At 48.0% G+C, this 22,191-nt stretch overlaps 1 protein-coding gene across 1 annotated transcript in view; it reads left to right on the forward strand.

Annotated features, from left to right (window-relative positions):
- WDR46 (WD repeat domain 46) overlaps positions 1–22,191 on the forward strand; it is a gene marked incomplete at its 3' end in the record, with an annotated part of 28,458 nt that overhangs the window by 1,525 nt on the left and 4,742 nt on the right. The window contains exons 3-11 of the mRNA XM_071420724.1: positions 1,409–1,521; positions 3,065–3,152; positions 5,604–5,665; positions 7,341–7,445; positions 8,521–8,671; positions 11,803–11,938; positions 14,881–14,980; positions 16,737–16,890; positions 20,649–20,799. Coding sequence (XP_071276825.1) covers positions 1,409–1,521; positions 3,065–3,152; positions 5,604–5,665; positions 7,341–7,445; positions 8,521–8,671; positions 11,803–11,938; positions 14,881–14,980; positions 16,737–16,890; positions 20,649–20,799 — 1,060 coding nt within the window. The remainder of the gene's footprint in view (positions 1–1,408; positions 1,522–3,064; positions 3,153–5,603; positions 5,666–7,340; positions 7,446–8,520; positions 8,672–11,802; positions 11,939–14,880; positions 14,981–16,736; positions 16,891–20,648; positions 20,800–22,191) is intronic.

Below are 22,191 nucleotides of genomic sequence, written 5' to 3' on the forward strand. Positions count from 1 at the left end.
TTGAGGTGATTTTGTGGGAAATGAGGGGATTTGGAGCTTCCCAGTGGGATTTGGGGGAATCCTGAGGGGATTTGGGAAGATTTAGGGAGTTCTGAGGGGATTTGGGGGATCCTGAGGGGATTTAGGGGATTTGAAGGGGTTTTATGGGAAATAGGGGGAATTCGGGGGGTCCCTGAAGGGATCTGGAGATCCTGAGGGGATTTGGGGGGGATCTTGAGGGGATTTGTGAAGATTTAGGGGGTTCTGAGGGGATTTGGGGGATCCTGAGGGGATTTGGGGGATCCTGAGGGGATTTGGGAAGTTCCTGAGGGAATTTGGGGGTTTCTGAGGGGGTTTTATGGGAAATGGGGGAGATTTGGGTGGTCCTGAGGGGAGATTTGGGGGGTTCTGAGGGGATTTTGTGGGAAATAGGGGTATTTGGGGGCTCCTGAGGAAATATTGGGGAGATTTAGGGGGTTCTGAGGGGATTTGGGGGATCCTGAGGGGATTTGGGAAGTTCCTGAGGGGATTTGGGGGAAATTGGGGGGTCCTGAGGGGATTTGAGGGGAAATGAGAAGATTTTGTGGGGAAAAGGGGGCATTTGGGGGGGTCCCTGAGGAGATTTTGGGGATCTGGAGGGAATTTGGGGGATCCTGAGATAATTTGGGAGTTTCTGAGGTGATTTTGTGGGAAATGAGGGGATTTGGAGCGTCCCGGTGGGATTTGGGGGAATCCTGAGGGGATTTGGGAAGATTTAGGGAGTTCTGAGGGGATTTGGGGGATCCTGAGGGGATTTGGGGGATTTGAAGGGGTTTTATGGGAAATAGGGGGAATTCGGGGGGTCCCTGAAGGGATCTGGAGATCCTGAGGGGATTTGGGGGGGATCTTGTGGGGATTTGTGAGGATTTAGGGGGTTCTGAGGGGATTTGGGGGATCCTGAGGGGATTTGGGGGATCCTGAGGGGATTTGGGAAGTTCCTGAGGGAATTTGGGGGTTTCTGAGGGGGTTTTATGGGAAATAGGGGAGATTCAGGGAGATCTTGAGGGGATTTGGGGGAAAATAAAGGAAATTGGGGGATCCTGAGGGGATTTGGGTTTAAATGAGGGGATTTAGGGGGTCCTGGTGGGATTTGGGGGATTCTGAGGGTATTTTGGTGGATTATGGGGATTTTGAGGGGTTTTTGGGGTTCCTGAGGGGATTTGGGGCATCCTGAGAGAATTTAAGGGATCCTTAGGGGATTTTGAGGGGTCCTGAGAGGATTTGGGGGGATTTGGGTGGAATTTAGAGAAAATTTGACCGAATTTGGGGCAGTTTGAAGGAATTTGGGTGGAGTTTGGGAGGATTTGTGGGAATTTGGGTGGAATTGTTGGAATTTTGGGGGCGTTTGGGTGGAATTTTGGGGGGGAACCCCTCATTTTCCCTCCCCCAGCCCCGCGCCGTCGCCCCCCGGCTCCGCTGGCACCTGAAAAATTTGGGAAATCGGGAAAAATCAGCGGCGGAAAAAGCGGCGAGATGGGAACCGCTGCTGCCCGAGGAACCGGGGTGAGAAACCCCAAAAATCCCCCAAAAATCACCCCAAAATCACCCAAAAATCATCCCAAAATCACCCAAAAATCATCCCAAAATCACCCAAAAATCATCCCAAAATCACCCAAAAATCATCCCAGATTGCAGGAATGGCCCCAAATCCATCAGGAATGGCCCAAAGGAGCCCAAAAATTCCCCAGAAAAACCCAAATTGATCGGGAATGGGCCAAAGGAGCCCAAAAATCCCAAAAAAATTCCCAAAATCCATCGGGAATGGCCCAAAGGAGCCCAAATCTCTGGGGCCGTTCCCCAATCCCCCGGGTGCACCCAGAGGTTCCGGAAAGTTCCCGAATCCCCGGGGCGGATCCGGAATGTTCCGGAAGATTCCCAAATCCCTGGGGCAGATCCAGGATTTTCCCAAATCCCCGCGATTTCCCGGAATGTTCCGGAAGGCTCCCGAATCCCCTGGGCGTATCCGGAATATCCTGGAATGTTCCGGAAGGTTCCTGAATCCCTGGGGCAGATCCGGAATGTTCCGGAAGGTTCCCAAATCCCTGGGGCGGATCGGGGATTTTCCAGAAGGTTCCCGAATCCCCGGGGCGGATCTGGAATTTTCCGGAAGGTTCCCCAATCCCTGGGGCGGATCCCAGATCCCTGGGGCGGATCCAGGATTTTCCAGAAGGTTCCCCAATCCCTGGGATTTCCCGGAATGTTCCAGAAGGTTCCCCAATCCCCAGGGCAGATCCGGAATGTTCCAGAAGGTTCCCAAATCCCTGGGATTTCCTGGAATGTTCTGGAAGGTTCCCCAATCCCTGGAATGTTCCGGAAGTTTCCCAAATCCCTGGAATGTTCCGGAATGTTCCGGAAGGTTCCCCAATCCCCTGGAATGTTCCGGAAGGTTCCCGAATCCCCGGGATTTCCCGGAATGTTCCAGAAGGTTCCCAAATTCCCAAATCCCTGGGATTTCCCGGGATGTTCCGGAAGGTTCCCCAATCCCTGGGGCAGATCCAGAATGTTCCAGAAGGTTCCCCAATCCCTGGAAGGTTCCGGAAGGTTCCCAAATTCCCAAATCCCCGGGATGTTCCGGAATGTTCCGGGAGGTTTCCCAATCCCTGGGATTTCCCGGAATGTTCCGGAAGGTTCCCCAATTCCCTGGAATGTTCCAGAAGGTTCCGGAAGGTTCCCAATCCCAGGGATTTCCCAGAAGGTTCCCCAATTCCCAAATCCCTGGAATGTTCCGGAATGTTCTGGAAGGTTCCTGAATCCCTGGGGTGGGTCCAGAATGTTCTGGAAAGTTCCCAAATCCCCGGGATTTCCCGGAATGTTCCAGAAAGTTCCCCAATCCCCGGGATTTCCTGGAATGTTCCCCAATCCCCTGGAATGTTCCGGAAGGTTCCCCAATGCCGGGATTTCCTGGAATGTTCCCCAAATCCCTGGAATGTTCCGGAATGTTCCGGAAGGTTCCCCAATGCCGGGATTTCCTGGAATGTTCCCAAATCCCCTGGAATGTCCCGGAATGTTCCGGAAGGTTCCCAATGCCGGGATTTCCCCAATGCAGGTTCCTGGAGGTGGAGCCGGGCGAGGACTCGGCGCGGATCTCGCAGGCAGAAATCGCCCGGGCCGTGGACATCGGCAGCGCCAGCAAGGTGGGGAAATGGGAAAAACGGGGGGAAAAACGGAGATTTTGGGCAAAACTGGGAGAAAAATGGGGATTTTGGGCAAAAATGGGGATTTTGGGCAAAACGGGGAGAAAAACGGGGGGAAAAACGGGGTGAAAAATGGGGATTTTGGCCAAAATGGGGAGAAAAACAGGGGGGAAAAATGGGGTGAAAAATGGGGATTTTGGGCAAAACAGGGAGGAAAATGGGGAGAAAAACAGGGAGAAAAACAGGGATTATGGGCAAAAACCAGGAGAAAAACGGGGATTTTGGGGAAAAACGGGGAGAAAACCAGGGAGAAAAATGGGGATTTTGGGCAAAAACGGGGAGAGAAATGGGGATTTTGGGCAAAAACAGGGAGAAAAATGGGGAGAAAAACGGGGATTTTGGGCAAAAATGGGAGAAAAACGGGGATTTTGGGCAAAAACGGGGATTTTGGGCAAAAATGGGGAGAAAAACAGGGAGAAAAATGGGGATTTTGGAGAAAAACGGGGGAAAAACGGGGATATTGGGTAAAACGGGGAGAGAAATGGGGAGAAAAATGGGGATTTTGGGCAAAAACGGGGAAAAGCAGGGAGAAAAATGGGGATTTGGGGCAAAAACAGGGAGAATAATGGGGATTTGGGGTAAAAATGGGGAGAAAAATGGGGATTTGGGGCAAAAACGGGGATTTTGGGCAAAATGGGGAGAAAAACGGGAATTTTGGGTAAAATGGGGAGAAAATTGGGGAGAAAAACGGGGGGAAAAACGGGGAGAAAACTGGGGATTTGGGGCAAAATGGGGAGAAAATGGGGATTTGGGGGGAAAAACAGGGATTTTGAGCAAAAATGGGGAGAGAAACGGGGATTTTGGGCAAAATGGGGGAAAAAAATGGGGAGAAAAACGGGGATTTGAGGCAAATGGGGGAAAAAATGGGGGGAAAAACGGGGATTTGGGGCAAAAACAGGGAGAAAAACAGGGATTTTGGGCAAAAATGGGAAGAAAAACAGGGAGAAAAATGGGGAGAGAAATGAGGAGAAAAACGGGGATTTTGGGCAAAAACAGGGAGAAAAACAGGGATTTTGGGGAAAATGGGGAGAAAAACGGGGAGAAAAACGGGGATTTGGGGGAAAATGGGGAAAAATGGGGATTTGGAGCAAAAACGGGGAAAAACGGGGAGAATAATGGGGATTTGGGGTAAAAATGGGGATTTTGGGCAAAAACGGGGAGAAAAATGGGGATTTTGGAGAAAAACGGGGGAAAAAAATGGGGATTTTGGGGCAAAATGGGGAGAAAAACGGGGAGAGAAATGGGGAGAAAAACAGGGATTTTGGGTAAAAACAGGGGGGAAAATAGGGAGAAAAACGGGGATTTTGGGTAAAAACAGGGGGGAAAATGGGGAGAAAAACGGGGATTTTGGGTAAAAACAGGGGGGAAAATGGGGAGAAAAACGGGGATTTTGGGCAAAAACGGGGAAAAACAGGGATTTTGAGCAAAAATGGGGATTTGGGGCAAAAACAGGGGAGAAAAATGGGGATTTGGGGCAATTTGGGGCAAAATGGGGGAAAAACAGGGAGAAAGACGGGGATTTTTGGGAAAAACAGGGAGAAAAATGGGGATTTTGGGGCAGAAACAGGGATTTTGGGTAAAATGGGAGAAAAACGGGGATTTTGGGGAAAAATGGGGAGAAAAACGGGGATTATGGGCAAAGATTGGGAGAAAAATGGGGAGAAAAATGGGGAGAGAAATGGGGAGAAAAACAGGGATTTTGGGTGAAAACGGGGGAAAATGGGGAGAAAAACGGGGATTTGGGGCAAAAACAGGGATTTTGGGTAAAATGGGAGAAAAACGGGGATTTTGGGGAAAAATGGGGAGAAAAATGGGGATTATGGGCAAAGATTGGGAGAAAAATGGGGAGAAAAACGGGGAGAGAAAAACAGGGAAAAACGGGGATTTTGGGCAAAAATGGGGAGAAAAACGGAGGGGAAAATGGGGATTTTGGGCAAAAACGGGGAGAAAAATAGGGAGAAAAATGGGGAGAAAAACGGGGATTTTGGGGCAAAAACAGGGGGAAAAACGGGGATTTGGGGCAAAAACGGGGAAAAATGGGGATTTTAGGGAAAAATTGGGATTTTTGGGAGGGGAAAATGGGATTTGGGGGAAAAATGGGGATTTTGGGGGGAAGATGCCATTTTGGGAGGAAAATAGGAATTTTGGGGGGTAAAATGGGGATTTTGGGAATTTTGGGATTTTTGGGAATGGTGGGAATTGGGGAATGGTGGGGATTTGGCATTGTTGGGATTTTGGGGAATGTTGGGAATTTTAGAAATTTTGAGAATGTTGGGAATGTTGAGAACGTTGGGAATTTTGGGATTGTTGGGAATGTTGGGAATTTCGGGAATGTCGGGAACGTTGGGATCGTTGTGGATTTGGGGTGAGATTTGGGGTTTTTGGTTGCAGCACTTTGAGCTGCGCCTGGAGCAGTTCGGGCCCTACCGGCTGGACTACACCCGGACGGGCAGGTGAGAAAACAGTATGGACCAGTATGGACCAGTATAAACCGGTATGGACCAGTATAGCCAGTTATAGATAGGTACAAACCAGTACAGACCAGTATGGACCAGTATGGACAGTTATAGATAGGTACAGACCAGTATAGACTACACCCGGACGGGCAGGTGAGAAACCAGTATGGACCAGTATGGACCAGTACGGACCAGTATAGACAGTTATAGATAGGTACAAACCAGTATAAACCAGTATGGACCAGTATGGACAGTTATAGATAGGTACAAACCAGTACAGACCAGTATGGACCAGTATGGACAGCTATAGATAGGTACAAACCAGTACAGACCAGTATGGACCAGTATGGACAGTTATAGATAGGTACAAACCAGTACAGACCAGTATGGACCAGTATGGACAGTTATAGATAGGTACAGACCAGTATGGACTACACCCGGACGGGCAGATGAGGAACCAGTATAAACCAGTATGGACCAGTATGGACCAGTATGGACCGGTACAGACCAGTGTGGACCAGTATGGACCGGTACAGACCAGTACAGACAGTTATAGATAGGTACAGACCAGTATAAACCAGTATGGACTACACCCGGATGGGCAGGTGAGAAACCAGTACAAACCAGTATAAACCAGTACGGACCAGTATAAACCAGTATAGACCAGTATAAACCAGTACGGACCAGTATAAACCAGTATAGAGCAGTACAGACAAGCATAGACAGATATAGATCAATACAGACCAGTACAGACCAGTATAGACCAGTATGGACTACACCTGAACGGGCAGGTGAGAAACCAGTATGGACCAGTATAACCAGTATAAACCAGTATTGACCAGTATAAACCAGTATTGACCAGTATAAACCAGTATTGACCAGTATAAACCAGTATAGACAGTTATAGATAGGTACAGACCAGTATAAACCAGTTTGGACTACACCCGAACGGGCAGATGAGGAACCAGTATGGACCAGTATGGACTGGTACAGACCAGTATAGATCAGTACAGACCAGTAAAAACCAGTATGAACCAGTTGCTTTCAGTGCTCCCAGTCTCTCCCAGTCCATCCCAGTCACTCCCAGTTTGTCCCAGTCCATCCCAATCCCATCCCAGTCTGTCCCAGTCCCTCCCAGTTTGTCCCAATCCCCTCCCAATCCATCCCAGTCCATTCCCAGTCCCTCCCAGTCCATTCCCAGTCCCTCCCAGTCCCTCCCAGTCCTTCCCAGTCCCTTCCAATCCCCCCTAGTTCATCCCAGTCCCTCCCAGTCTCCCCCAATCCATTCCCAGTCCCTCCCAGTTCCCCCCAGTCACTCCCAGTTTGCAGGTTCCTATTACTGGGAGGGCAGTGGGGGTCACGTGACTGGGGCTCCCAGTGCTCCCAGTTCATCCCAGTCCCTCCCAATCCGCTCCCAGTCCCTCCCAGTCCACCCCAGTCCTTCCCAGTCACTCCCACTCCATTCCCAATCCATTCCGTCCATTCCCAATCCATTCCCAGTCCCTCCCAGTCCCCCCCAGTTCCATCCCAGTCCCCCCCAGTTCCCCCCAGTCACTCCCAGTTTGTCCCAATCCCCTCCCAGTCCCTCCCAGTCTATTCCCAGTCCCTCCCAGTCCCTCCCAGTCCCTCCCAATCCCATTCCCAGTCCGTCCCAGTCACTCCCAGTTTGCAGGTTCCTGTTACTGGGAGGGCACCGGGGTCACGTGGCCGCCCTGGACTGGGCCCAGCGGCGCCTCCTGAGCGAATTCAACGTCATGGAACCAGTGAGGGCCATCAGGTGGGACTGGGAGCACTGGGAGGGACTGGGAGGGGATTGGGATGGACTGGGATGGACTGGGAATGGAATGGGAGGGGATTGGGAGGGACTGGGAGGGACTGGGAATGGACTGGGAGGGACTGGGAGCACTGGGAGGGACTGGGAGGGACTGGGAGGGGCTGGGAGGGACTGGGAATGGACTGGGAGGGGACTGGGATGGACTGGGAGGGGATTGGGAATGGACTGGGAGGGACTGGGATTTGCTGGGGGGGACTGGGAGGGACTGGGAGCACTGGGAGGGACTGGGAGGGGATTGGGAATGAACTGGGAAGGACTGGGAATGGACTGGGAGGGACTGGGAGGGGATTGGGACAAACTGGGAGGGACTGGGATGGACTGGGAGGGAACTGGGAGGGACTGGAAGGGACTGGGAATGGAGTGGGGGGGACTGGGAATGAACTGGGAGGGGACTGGGATGGACTGGGAATGGACTGGGAGAGGATTGGGAGAGACTGGGATGGACTGGGGGGGACTGGGAGTGAACTGGGAGGGACTGGGGGGGAATGGGAGGGACTGGGAGGGACTGGGAATGGACTGGGAAGGGCTGGGAATGGAGTGGGAATGGACTGGGAGAGACGGGGATGGGATTGGGACAAACTGGGAGGGACTGGGGGGCACTGGGAATGGACTGGGGGGGACTGGGAGTGAACTGGGATGGACTGGGATGGGATTGGGAATGGACTGGGAGCACTGGGATGGACTGGGAGGGACTGGGATGGACTGGGAGGGAACTGGGGGGGACTGAGAATGGACTGGGGGGGACTGGGATGGACTGGGAGGGGATTGGGAGCACTGGGAGGGAACTGGGAGGGACTGGGAGCCACTGGGAGGGACTGGGAGTGACTGGGGGGGATTGGGAGGGACTGAAAATTCTTTATTTTTTCTCTCCTAAAATCCCCATTTTTCCTCCTAAAACCCCCAAATTTTTTCCCCCAACCTCCAAATTTTTTCCCCCAACCCCCAATTTCCCCTCCCCAAACCCCCAATTTTCCCACAATCCCCGTTTTTCCCCCCAAAATCCCCATTTTTCCCCCAGCTGGCTGCACTGCGAGTCCCTGCTGGCCGTGGCCCAGCGGCGCTGCCTGCACGTCTACGACAGCCAAGGCCTGGAGATCCACGTGGTCCGGAGCTTCCAGAACATTCTGCACCTGCAGTTCCTGCCCTACCACTTCCTGCTGGCCGCTGGGGTCAGTGCTGGGGGGAAACACCCCAAATTTGGGGCAAAAACGGCCGATTTTGGGCAAAAATCGCCTTTTTTTGGCCATTTTTTGGCCATTTTTTGGCTGATTTTTCCATGGGTTTTGCCCATTTTTGGCTGATTTTGGGTGGAAGTTTTTGGGATTCAGCACCTGCAATTCCTGCCCTGCCACTTCCTGCTCAAAACCCCCAAAATCTGGGTAAAATTCTGATGATTTTGGTCAAAAATCACCATTTTTAGTAATTTTTTACCATTTTTGGCTGATTTTTACCAATTTTTTGGCTGATTTTTGGGTCATTTTTGGGTGCTCCAGAATTTCCTGGGAATTCTGCACCTGCAATTCCTGCCCTGCCACTTCCTGCTCAAAACCCCCAAAATCTGGGTAAAATTCTGATGATTTTGGTCAAAAATCACCATTTTCAGCCATTTTTACCAATTTTGGTTGATTTTTGCCCATTTTTGGCTGATTTTTGGGAGTTTTTTTGGCTGTTGCAGAATTTCCTGGGAATTCTGCTCCTGCAATTCCTGCCCTGCCACTTCCTGCTCAAAACCCCCCAAATTTGGGGCAAAACCGGCCGATTTTGGGCAAAAATCACCATTTTTAGTCATTTATTCACCATTTTTGGGTGCTCCGGAGCTTCCAGAACATTCTGCACCTGCAGTTCCTGCCCTACCACTTCCTGCTGGCCGCTGGGGTCAGTGCTGGGGGGAAACACCCCAAATTTGGGGCAAAAACCGCCCAGTTTGGGCAAAAATCGCCTTTTTATTGGCATTTCTTAGCCATTTATTCACCATTTTTTGGCCATTTTTCCATGGGTTTTGCCCATTTTTGGCCGATTTTGGGTGGAATTTTTGGGATTCAGCACCTGGAATTCCTGCCCTGCCACTTCCCGCTCAAAACCCCACAAAATTTGGTGCAAAAACGGCTGATTTTGGGCAAAATTCACCATTTTTAGTAATTTTTTACCATTTTCGGCTGATTTTTGCCCATTTTTGGGTCATTTTTCGGCTGTTCCAGAATTTCCTGGGAATTCTGCTCCTGCAATTCCTGCCCTGCCACTTCCTGCTCTAAACTCCCCAAAATCTGGGTAAAATTCTGACTATTTTGGTCAAAAATCACCATTTTTAGTAATTTTTACCAATTTTTGCCCATTTTTTGCTGCTTTTTTGGCCATTTTTGGGCTGCTCCAGAATTTCCTGGGAATTCTGCGCCTGCAATTCCTGCCCTGCCACTTCCTGCTCAAAACCCCACAAAATTTGGTGCAAAAACGGCCGATTTTGGGCAAAATTCACCATTTTTAGTCATTTATTCACCATTTTTGGCCATTTTTGGGTCATTCTTTGAGTTCCCCGGAGCTTCCAGAACATTCTGCACCTGCAGTTCCTGCCCTACCACTTCCTGCTGGCCGCTGGGGTCAGTGCTGGGGGGAAACACCCCAAATTTGGGGCAAAAACCGCCCAGTTTGGGCAAAAATCGCCTTTTTTTGGCATTTTTCTGGCCTTTTTTTCGCCATTTTTTTGCAATTTTTGGCTGGTTTTTTCCATGGATTTTGCTCATCTTTGGCTGATTTTGGGTGGAATTCTTTGGGATTCAGTGCCTGGAATTCCTGCCCAAAACCCCCCAAATTTGGTGCAAAACCGGCCGATTTTGGGCAAAATTCACCATTTTTAGTAATTTTTACCAATTTTTGCCCATTTTTTGCTGATTGTTGGGAATTTTTTTTGTCTGTTGCAGAATTTCCTGGGAATTCTGTGCCTGGAATTCCTGCCCTGCCACTTCCTGCTCAAAACCCACAAAATTTGGGTAAAATTCTGACTATTTTGGTCAAAAATCACCATTTTTAGTAATTTTTTACCAATTTTCGTTGATTTTTGCCCATTTTTTGGTGATTTTTGGGAGTTTTTTTGGCTGCACCAGAATTTCCTGGGAATTCTGCTCCTGCAATTCCTGCCCTGCCACTTCCTGCTCAAAACCCCCAAAATCTGGGTAAAATTCTGATGATTTTGGGCAAAAATCACCATTTTTAGTCATTTTTCCCCATTTTTGGCTGATTTTTGCCCATTTTTGGGCCATTTTTTGGCTGCTCCAGAATTTCCTGGGAATTCTGCACCTGCAATTCCTGCCCTGCCACTTCCTGCTCAAAACCCACAAAATTTGGGTAAAATTCTGATGATTTTGGTCAAAAATCACAATTTTCAGCCATTTTTACCAATTTTGGTTGATTTTTGCCCATTTTTGGCTGATTTTTGGGAGTTTTTTTGGCTGTTGCAGAATTTCCTGGGAATTCTGCTCCTGCAATTCCTGCCCTGCCACTTCCTGCTCAAAACCCCACAAAATTTGGGGCAAAAACGGCCGATTTTGGGCATTTTTCCCAATTTCCCCGTTTCTCCCCCCATTTTTCCCGATTTCCCTGTTTCTCCCCCCCATTTTCCCAATTTCCCCATTTTCCCCCATTTTTCCCAATTTCCCCCTTTCTCCCCCCATTTTTCCCCATTTTCCCCCATTTTTCCCAATTTCCCCATTTCTCCCCCCATTTCTCCCATTTTCCCCCCATTTCTCCCCGTTTTTCCCCCCATTTTCCCCCATTTTTCCCAATTTCCCCATTTCTCCCCCTTTCTCCCCCCATTTTTCCCAATTTCCCCGTTTCTCCCCCAATTTCCCCCCATTTTTCCCAATTTCCGTTTTCCCCCCATTTCCCCCCATTTTTCCCAATTTCCCCATTTCTCCCCCCATTTTCCCCAATTTCCCCGTTTTTCCCCCCATTTCTCCCCCCATTTTTCCCAATTTCCCCTTTTTCCCCCTTTTTCCCCCATTTTTCCCAATCTCCCCGTTTTTCCCCCCATTTTTCCCCATTTTTCCCAATTTCCCCCTTTCTCCCCCATTTTTCCCAATTTTCCCCATTTTCCCCCCATTTTTCCCAATTTCCCCTTTCTCCCCCCATTTTCCCAATTTTCCCCAATTTCCCCGTTTTTCCCCCCATTTCTCCCCCCATTTTTCCCAATTTCCCCTTTCTCCCCCATTTTTCCCCCCATTTTCCCCATTTTTCCCAATTTCCCCCTTTCTCCCCCATTTTTCCCAATTTCCCCGTTTTCCCCCCCATTTTCCCGTTCCTTTCCCAGAGTTCCCTGGGGCTCCTCCATTTCCTCGATGTCTCCGTTGGCCGCGAGGTGGCGACGCTGAGGACGCGGAGCGGCCCCGCCTGCGCCATGGCCCAGGACCCGGCCACGGCCCTCATCCACCTGGGCCACGCCAACGGTCCGGAAAAACGGGAATTCTCTGGGAAATTCGGGAATTTCGGGAATTCCCTCTGGGATTTTGGGGGTTTTTGGGGTTTTTTATTGAGATTTTGTGGTGTTTTTTTGGGGTTTGGGGAGGTTCCATTGGGATTTAGGGGGGATTTCCTTAGGATTCAGGGAGGTTCCATTGAGATTTGGGGGGGGGGGGGGGGGGGGGAATTCCATTGCGATTTTGGGGAGGTTCCACTGAGATTTGTGGGGGTTCCATTGTGACCTGGGCAGATTCCATTGGGATTTTGGGGAGATTTCATTGGATTTTGGGATGTTCCCATTGGGGTTTTAGAGGCTCCTGGTGGGAATTGGGGATGCTCCATTGGGATTTGGGAGCTTTCACTGGGATTTTGGGAGGCTCCATTGGGATTTTGGGGGGTTTTTATTGGGGTCTGAGGGGGTTCCTGTGGCCCAGAGCCCGGCCACGGCCCTCATCCACCTGGGCCACGCCAACGGTCAGGAAAAACGGGAATTTTCTGGGAATTTCGTGAATTTCGGGAATTCCCTTTGGGATTTTGGGGGGTTTTGTTGGGGTTTGGGGGGTTTTTATTGGGATTTTGAGGTGTTTTATTGGGGTTTGGGGAGATTCCATTGTGGTTTCGGGGGGTTCCCATGGCCCAGGACCCGGCCACGGCCCTCATCCACCTGGGCCACGCCAACGGTCAGGAAAAACGGGAATTTTCTGGGAATTTCGGGAATTATTTGGGAATTCTGGAACTTCTCAGAGGGAGTTGGGGGGGGTTTATCGGGATTTAGGCGGGGTCTGTTGGGATTTGGGGGGTTCCATTGAGATTCGGGGGGGGTTTTACTGGGATTTGGGAGGTTCCATTGAGATTCGGGGGGGGTTTTATTGGGATTTGGGAGGTTCCATTTGGATTTTGGGGGCATTTCATTGGATTTTGGGATGTTCCCATTGGGTTTTTAGAGGCTCCTGGTGGGATTTGGGGAAATTCCATTGAGGTTTGGGGAGATTCCATTGTGGTTTCGGGGGGTTCCCATGGCCCAGAGCCCGGCCACGGCCCTCATCCACCTGGGCCACGCCAACGGTCCGGAAAAATGGGAATTTTCTGGGAATTTCAGGAATTATTTGGGAATTCCGGGAGTTCTGGGAGTCTTCATTGGGGTTTGGGGGTTTTTATTGAGATTTTGGGGGTTTTTATTGAGATTTTGGGGGGTTTTAATGGGATTTGAGGGGGTTCCTGTGGCCCAGAGCCCGGCCACGGCCCTCATCCACCTGGGCCACGCCAATGGTCTGGAAAAACAGGAATTTTCTGGGAATTCCTTGGGATTTCGGGAATTATTTGGGAATTCTGAGAGTCCTTGTTGGGGTTTGGGGGTTTTTATTGAGATCTTGGGTTTTTTTTATTGGGATTTTGGGAGGTTTTAATGGGGTTTGAGGGGGTGCCCATGGCCCAGGACCCGGCCACAGCCCTCATCCACCTGGGCCACTCCAACGGTCAGGAAAAACGGGAATTTTCTGGGAATTTCGGGAATTTCAGGGATTATTTTGGAATTATTTGGGAATTTTGGAAGTTTCCAGAGGGGTTTGGGGGGGTTTTGTAGGGATTTGGGGGGGGGGGATTCCATTGGGATTCGGGGGGGTTTTACTTGGATTTGGGAGGTTCCATTGAGATTCGGGGGGGTTCCATTGGCATTTGGGGAGGTTCCATTGGGATTTGGGGGGGTTTTGTTGGATTTTGGGGGAATTTTGTTGGATTTTGGGAGGTTTCTGATGGAATTTGAGAGGTTTTTGTTGGATTTGGGGAGATTTTATTGGATTTTGGGGCCTCCTGACGGGATTTGGGATCTCTCTGATTGAATTTTGGGAGATTTTATTGCATTTTACAAAAACTCTGATGGAATTTGGGGCATTTGATTGAGATTTTGGGGGAATTTTGGGGGATTTTGTTGGAATTTAGGAGTTTCCTGTTGGATTTGGGGGAATTTTCTTGGATTTTAGTAAAACCCTGTTGGATTTGGGGGGATTTTCTTGGATTTTAGTAAAACCCTGTTGGATTTGGGGGGATTTTCTTGGATTTTAGTAAAACCCTGTTGGATTTGGGAGGGAATTTCATGGGATTTTGGGGATTTTCTTGGATTTTGGGGGGAATTTCATTGGATTTTGGGGATTTTGTGGGGAATTTCATTGGATTTGGGGGATTTTATTGGATTTTGTGGGGAATTTCATGGGATTTTGGGGATTTTGTGGGGAATTTCATGGGATTTTGGGGATTTTGTGGGGAATTTCATTGGATTTTGGGGATTTTCTTGGATTTTGGGGGGAATTTCATGGGATTTTGGGGATTTTGTGGGGAATTTCATTGGATTTTGGGGATTTTCTTGGATTTGGGGTGGATTGCATTGGGATTTTGGGGATTTTATTGGATTTTGGGGGGAATTTCATGGGATTTTGGGGATTTTGGGGGGAATTTCATGGGATTTGGGGGATTTTCTTGGATTTTGGGGGGAATTTCATTGGATTTTGGGGATTTTGTTGGATTTGGGGGGAATTTCATGGGATTTTGGGGAATTTCTTGGATTTTAGTAAAACCCTGTTGGATTTGGGGGAATTTCATTGGATTTTGGGGATTTTCTTGGATTTTGAGGGGGAATTTCCTGGGATTTTGGGGATTTTATTGGATTTGGGATCTCTCTGCTGGAATTTCCGAGGGATTTTCCTGGATTCCAACAATTCCAGGCAGCTCCCCCTGAAATTTTGGGGCCAATTCCACCAAATTCCAAGAACCTCGAGTCAACATCATCCCCTTGAAATCCCCACGGATTTTCCCCCTTTTTACCCCAAATTTCGGGATTTTTTTTTCATTTTTTGCTGGGATTTTTTGGGGGGATTTGGATTTTTTGGAATTTTTGGTGGTTTCCTTTTCCCAAAATTCCCTTTTTTCCCCCCAGGAACCGTTTCCCTGTGGACGCCCAACGCGGCCGAGCCGGTGGCGCGGCTGCTGGCGAATCGCGGCGCCGTGCGCGCCATCGCCGTCCACGGCAGCGCCAGGTCCGGGGAATCTGGGAAATTTGGGGGAATTTGGGGCATTTTGGGGGGATTTGGGGGTTTCCATGGGTTTGGGTGGGTCTGGGACAGGTTTTGGGGGATTTTGGGCAAGTTTGGGGCAGATTTTGATGGATTTTGGGTGGATTTTGGTGGGGTTTTTCTGGGATTTTGGTGGGGTTTTTCTGGGATTTTGGTGGATTTTGGGGTGGATTTTGGTGGATTTTGGTGAGGTTTTGTGGGATTTTGGTGGGGTTTTTGTGGGATTTTGGTGGATTTTTGGGCAGATTTTGGGGTGGATTTTGGGGCAGATTTTGGGGCAGATTTTGGTGGATTTTTTGGTGAATTTTGGGGTGGATTTTGGTGGGGTTTTTGTGGGATTTTGTTGGATTTTGGTGGGGTTTTTGTGGGATTTTGGTGGATTTTGGGGTGGATTTTGTGGGATTGTGGTGGGGTTTTGGGTAGATTTTGGTGGATTTTTGGGTGGTTTTAGTGGGGTTTTGGTGGATTTTGGGGTGGATTTTGGGGCAGATTTTGGGGCAGATTTTGGGGCAGATTTTGGTGGATTTTTTGGTGAATTTTGGGGTGGATTTTGTTGGATTTTGGTGGGGTTTTTGTGGGATTTTGGTGGATTTTGGGCGGTTTTTGTGGGATTTTGGTGGATTTTGGGGTGGATTTTGTAGGATTGTGGTGGGGTTTTGGGTAGATTTTGGTGGATTTTTGGGTGGTTTTAGTGGGGTTTTGGTGGATTTTGGGGTGGATTTTGTGGGATTTGGGTGGATTTTTTTTTGGTGGGATTTTGGGGCAAATTTTGGTGGATTTTGGGGGGATTTTGTGGGATTTTGGTGGATTTTTTTGTGGGATTTTGGTGGATTTGGGGGTGGATTTTGTTGGATTTTGGTGGGGTTTTTGTGGGATTTTGGGCAGATTTTGATGGATTTTGGGTGGGTTTTGGGCCGTTTTGGTGGGATTATGGTGGATTTTTGGGCTTTTTTTTTTGGATTTTGGTGGGGTTTTTGTGGGATTTTGGTGGATTTTGGGGTGGATTTTGTGGGATTGTGGTGGGGTTTTGGGCAGATTTTCATGGATTTTGGGGTGGATTTTGTGGGATTTTGGTGGATTTTTGGGCCATTTTTGTGGGATTTTTGGGCCATTTTTGTGGGATTTTGGTGGATTTTTGGGCAGATTTTGGTGGATTTTTTTGTGGGATTTTGGTGGATTTGGGGGTGGATTTTGGTGGATTTTGGTGGGGTTTTTGTGGGATTTTGGTGGATTTTTGGGCCGTTTTTGTGGGATTTTGGTGGATTTTGGGCAGTTTTTGTGGGATTTTGAGGTGGATTTTGGGTGAATTTTGCTGGATTTTGGGGTGGATTTTTTTCAGATTTTGGGTGAATTTTGGGGGGATTTTGGACGGATTTGTTTGCTGGATTTTTGTCAGATTTGGGTTGAATTTTGCTGGATTTTGGGCGGATTTTTTGCTGGATTTTTTTGTCAGCTTTTGGGTGAATTTTTCTCGATTTTGAGCAGATTTTTTCCTGGAATTTTTTTGTCAGATTTTGGGTGAATTTTGCTGGGATTTTGGGCGGATTTTTTGCTGGATTTTTTTTCAGATTTTGGGTGAATTTTGCTGGATTTTGAGCAGATTTTTTCCTGCCTTTTTTTGTCAGCTTTTGGGTGAATTTTTCTCGATTTTGAGCAGATTTTTTCCTGCCTTTTTTTGTCAGCTTTTGGGTGAATTTGCTGGGATTTTCTCTCCCTGCAGGCTCATGGCCACGTCGGGGCTGGACAGGAAAATTCGCATTTTTGACCTGAGAACTTTTGGGGTGCTGCAGGAATGGGGGGTCCCCATTGGGGCCGCTCACCTCGACTTCAGCCAGAGGGGGCTCCTGGCTGCGGCCTGCGGGGACCTGGTGCAGGTGGGAAAAATCCCCTTTTTTACCCCAAAAAATCCCATTTTTTTACCCCAAAAAATCCTCTTTTTTAACCCCAAAAATCCCCTTTTTTACCCCAAAAAATCCCCATTTTTACCCCAAAAATCCCCATTTTAACCCGCAAAAAATCCCCATTTTTACCCCGAAAAACATCCCTTATTTACCCCAAAAAATCCCCTTTTTTACCCCAAAAAATCCCCTTTTTAACCCCAAAAAATCCCCCTTTTTACCCCTCCAAATTTCCCCTTTTTTACCCCAAAAAAATCCCCTTTTTTACTGCAAAAATCCCCTTTTATACCCCAAAAATATCCCCATTTTAACCCCCCAAAAAATCCCCGTTTTTACTCCAAAAAATCCCCTTTTTTAACCCCAAAAAATCCCCTTTTTTACCCCAAAAATCCCCATTTTTCGCCCCCAAAAAATCCCCTTTTTTACCCCAAAAAATCCCCTTTTTTACCCCAAAAATCCCTTTTTTTCCCTCCAAAATTCTCCCTTTTTACCCCAAAAAATCCTCTTTTTTACCCCAAAAAATCCCCTTTTCTACCCCCCAAAAATCCCCTTTTTTACCCAAAAAAATCCCCCTTTCTACCCCTAAAAAATCCCCTTTTTTTACCCCCAAAAATCCCCTTTTGTAACTGCAAAAATCCCCTTTTATACCCCAAAAATATCCCCATTTTAACCCCCAAAAAATCCCCTTTTTTAACCCCCAAAAAATCCCCTTTTTAACCCCAAAAAATCCTCTTTTTTACTGCAAAAATCCTCTTTTTTTACCGCAAAAATCCACCTTTTTTTACCTCCAAAATCCCCTTTTTTACCCCAAAAAAATCCCCTTTTTTTACCCCCCAAAAAATCCCCTTTTTAACCCCAAAAAAATCCCCTTTTTTACCCCAAAAAATCCCCTTTTTTACCCCAAAATCCCCATTTTTTTTCCCAAAATCCCCATTTTCCCCCCAAAATTCCCCATTTGTTCCTGATTTTCCCATTTTCCCCCAGATTTACCCCAAACTGGAGTCAGGGTCCCCCCCTTTGGGGCCGTTCCTGCAGCCCCGAACCCCAAACCCCCAAACAGCCCCAAAATCCCCATTTTTCACCCCAAATTTCCCAGTATTTTCCCAAAATCCCCATTTTTAACCCCAAAATTCCCAATTTTTTTTTCCCAAAATCCCCATTTTTAATCCCAAAACCCTTTTTCCCCAAAATCCCCTTTATTTCCCCCAAAAATCCCCATTGTGCCTCCAAAAAATCCCCATTTTCCCTCCAAAAAATCCCAATTTTCCTGCCCAAAATCCCCATTTTTCCTCCTAAAACCCCCGGGTTTTTTCCCTAAAACCCCCGGTTTTTTTCCCCAAAATCCCCATTTTTAATCCCAAAACCATTTTTTTCCCAAAATCCCCTTTATTTCCCCCAAAAATCCCCATTGTGCCTCCAAAAAAATCCCCATTTTCCCTCCAAAAAATTCCAATTTTCCCCTCCCAAAATCCCCATTTTTCCTCCTAAAATCTCCATTTTTCCTCCTAAAACCCCCGGGTTTTTTCCTAAAATCTCCATTTTTTTCCCCAAAATCCCCATTTTCCCCCCAAAATTCCCCGTTTTTTCCTGATTTTCCCATTTTCCCCCAGATTTACCCCAAACTGGAGTCGGGGTCCCCCCCTTTGGGGCCGTTCCTGCAGCACCGAACCCCAAACCCCCAAACAGCCCCAAAATCCCCATTTTTCACCCCAAAACCCCCGGGTTTTTTCCTAAAATCCCCATTTTCCACCCCAAATTTCCCAGGTTTGTTCCAAAATCCCCATTTTTAACCCCAAACCCCCTTTTTTTCCCAAAATCCCCTTTTTTTCCCCAAAAATCCCCATTGTGCCTCCAAAAAATCCCCATTTTCCCTCCCAAAATCCCCAATTTTCCTCCTAAAACCCCTGGGTTTTTTCCCCAAATCCCCATATTTTCCCCCAAATTCCCAATTTTTAACCCCAAACCCCCCTTTTTTCCCAAAATCCCCTTTATTTCCCCCAAAAATCCCCATTTTACCTCCCAAAAGTCCCCATTTTTCCCCTCCCAAAATCCCCATTTTTCCCCCCAAAATCCCATTTTTCCCCCTAAAACCCCCGGGTTTTTTCCTAAAATCCCCATTTTTTTCCCCAAATTCCCCATTTTCCCCCCAGAATTCCCCATTTGTTCCTGATTTTCCCATTTTTCCCCAGATTTACCCCAAAGTGGAGTCGGGGTCCCCCCCTTTGGGGCCGTTCCTGCAGCCCCGAACCCCAAACCCCCAAACAGCCCCAAAATCCCCATTTTTAACCCCAAAACCCCCGGGTTTTTCCCTAAAATCCCCATTTTTTCACCCCAAATTTCCCAGGTTTTTCCCAAAATCCTCATTTTTCACCCCAAACCCCCTTTTTCCCCAAAATCCCCTTTTTTTTCCCCAAAAATCCCCATTGTGCCTCCCAAAAATCCCCAATTTTCCCTCCCAAAATCCCCATTTTTCCTCCTAAAATCTCCATTTTTTTTCCTAAAATCCCCGTTTTTTTTCCCAAAATCCCCATTTTCCCCCCAAAATTCCCCATTTGTTCCTGATTTTCCCATTTTCCCCCAGATTTACCCCAAACTGGAGTCAGGGTCCCCCCCTTTGGGGCCGTTCCTGCAGCCCCGAACCCCAAACCCCCAAACAGCCCCAAAATCCCCATTTTCCACCCCAAATTTCCCAGGTTTTTTCCAAAATCCCCATTTTTAATCCCAAAACCCTTTTCCCCAAAATCCCCTTTTTTTTTCCCCAAAAATCCCCATTGTGCCTCCCAAAAATCCCAATTTTACCTCCTAAAAATCCCCAATTTTCCCTCCCAAAATCCCCATTTTTCCCCCTAAAACCCCCGGGTTTTTTCCTAAAATCCCCATTTTTTTCTCCAAATTCCCCATTTTCCCCCCAGAATTCCCCATTTGTTCCTGATTTTCCCATTTTCCCCCAGATTTACCCCAAATTGGAGTCAGGGTCCCCCCCTTTGGGGCCGTTCCTGCAGCCCCGAACCCCAAACCCCCAAACAGCCCCAAAATCCCCATTTTTCCCCAAAAAATTCCCAATTTTTTTCCCAAAATCCCCATTTTCCACCCCAAATTTCCCAGGTTTTTTCCCAAAATCCCCATTTTTAATCCCAAACCCCCTTTTTCCCCAAAATCCCCTTTATTTCCCCCCAAAATCCCAATTTTACCTCCTAAAAATCCCCAATTTTCCCTCCCAAAATCCCCATTTTTCCCCCTAAAACCCCCGGGTTTTTTCCTAAAATCCCCATTTTTTTCTCCAAATTCCCCATTTTCCCCCCAGAATTCCCCATTTGTTCCTGATTTTCCCATTTTCCCCCAGATTTACCCCAAAGTGGAGTCGGGGTCCCCCCCTTTGGGGCCGTTCCTGCAGCCCCGAACCCCAAACCCCCAAACAGCCCCAAAATCCCCATTTTTCCCCCAAAATTCCCAATTTTTTTCCCAAAATCCCCATTTTCCACCCCAAATTTCCCAGGTTTTTTCCCAAAATCCCCATTTTTAATCCCAAACCCCCTTTTTCCCCAAAATCCCCTTTATTTCCCCCCAAAATCCCCATTTTACCTCCTAAAAATCCCCAATTTTCCCTCCCAAAATCCCCATTTTTCCCCCTAAAACCCCCGGGTTTTTTCCTAAAATCCCCGTTTTTTTCCCCAAATTCCCCATTTTCCCCCCAAAATTCCCCGTTTGTTCCTGATTTTCCCATTTTCCCCCAGATTTACCCCAAACTGGAGTCGGGGTCCCCCCCTTTGGGGCCGTTCCTGCAGCACCGAACCCCAAACCCCCCCCGGGGGCTCCGGTTCTGCCCCTTCCAGGACGTGCTGGGGGCCGGGCATGGGCTGGGCTTCACCAGCATCCTCGTGCCAGGTGGGAAAATGGGGATTTTGGGGCAAAATTCGGGGATTTTGGGAAAATTTGGGTGAAATTTGGGTGAAATTTGGGGATTTTTAATGGATTTTTTGGGGATTTTTGGGGGTTTCGGGTGGGATTTGGGGCTGGGCATGGGCTGGGATTCAGCAGCATCCTTGTGCCAGGTGGGATTTTGGGGCAAAATTCGGGGATTTTGGGAAAATTCGGGGATTTTGGGAAAATTTGGGTGAAATTTGGGAATTTTTGGGTGAAATTTGGGTGAAATTTGGGGAATTTTTGGGGATTTTTTGATGGATTTTTGGGGGTTTCGGGTGGGATTTGGGGCTGGGCATGGGCTGGGGTTCAGCAGCATCCTCGTGCCAGGTGGGGATTTTGGGGTAAAATCCCAGGGATTTTGGGAAAATTGGTAAAAATTTGGGAATTTTTGGGTGAAATTTGGGTGAAATTTGGGTGAAATTTGGGAATTTTTGGGGTTTTTTGGATGGATTTTTGGGGGTTTTAAGGGGATTTTTGGGGTCAGGCATGGGACAGGATTCAGGAGCATCCTCGTGCCAGGTGGGGTTTGGGGCAAAATTCGGGGATTTTGGGAAAATTTGGGTGAAATTTGGGAATTTTTGGGTGAAATTTTGGGATTTTTGGGGTTTTTTTGGGGGTTTCGGGTGGGATTTAGGGCTGGGCACGGGATGGGATTCAGCAGCATCCTCGTGCCAGGTGGGAAAATGGGGATTTTGGGGCAAAATTTGGGGATTTTGGGAAAATTTGGGTGAAATTTGGGAATTTTTGGGTGAAATTTGGGTGAAATTTGGGGAATTTTGGGGGATTTTTTGATGGATTTTTAGGGGTTTCAGGTGGGATTTGGGGGCTGGGCACGGGATGGGATTCAGCAGCATCCTCGTGCCAGGTGGGAAAATGGGGATTTTGGGGCAAAATCCCGGGATTTTGGGAAAATTTGGGTGAAATTTTGGGATTTTTGGGTGAAATTTGGGTGAAATTTGGGGAATTTTTGGGGTTTTTTTGATGGATTTTTGGGAGTTTCGGGTGGGATTTGGGGGCCGGGCAAGGGATGGGATTCACCAGCATCCTCGTGCCAGGTGGGATTTGGGGCAAAATTCAGGGATTTTGGGAAAATTTGGGGATTTTGGGTGAAATTTGGGTGAAATTTGGGAATTTTTGGGTGAAATTTGGGTGAAATTTGGGGAATTTTTGGGGATTTTTGGATGGATTTTTGGGGGTTTTAAGGGGATTTTTGGGGTCAGGCATGGGCTGGGGTTCAGGAACATCCTCGTGCCAGGTGGGGAATTGGGGTAAAATTTGGGGATTTTGGGAAAATTTGGGCGAAATTTGGGAAAATTTGGGTGAAATTTGGGTGAAATTTGGGTGAAATTTGGG

The sequence above is a fragment of the Agelaius tricolor genome, unplaced genomic scaffold (genome assembly GCF_023055355.1).
Source record: "Agelaius tricolor isolate 1412-34295 unplaced genomic scaffold, bAgeTri1.0.p SCAF_159, whole genome shotgun sequence".
In the NCBI taxonomy this organism is placed as follows: Eukaryota; Metazoa; Chordata; class Aves; order Passeriformes; family Icteridae; genus Agelaius; species Agelaius tricolor.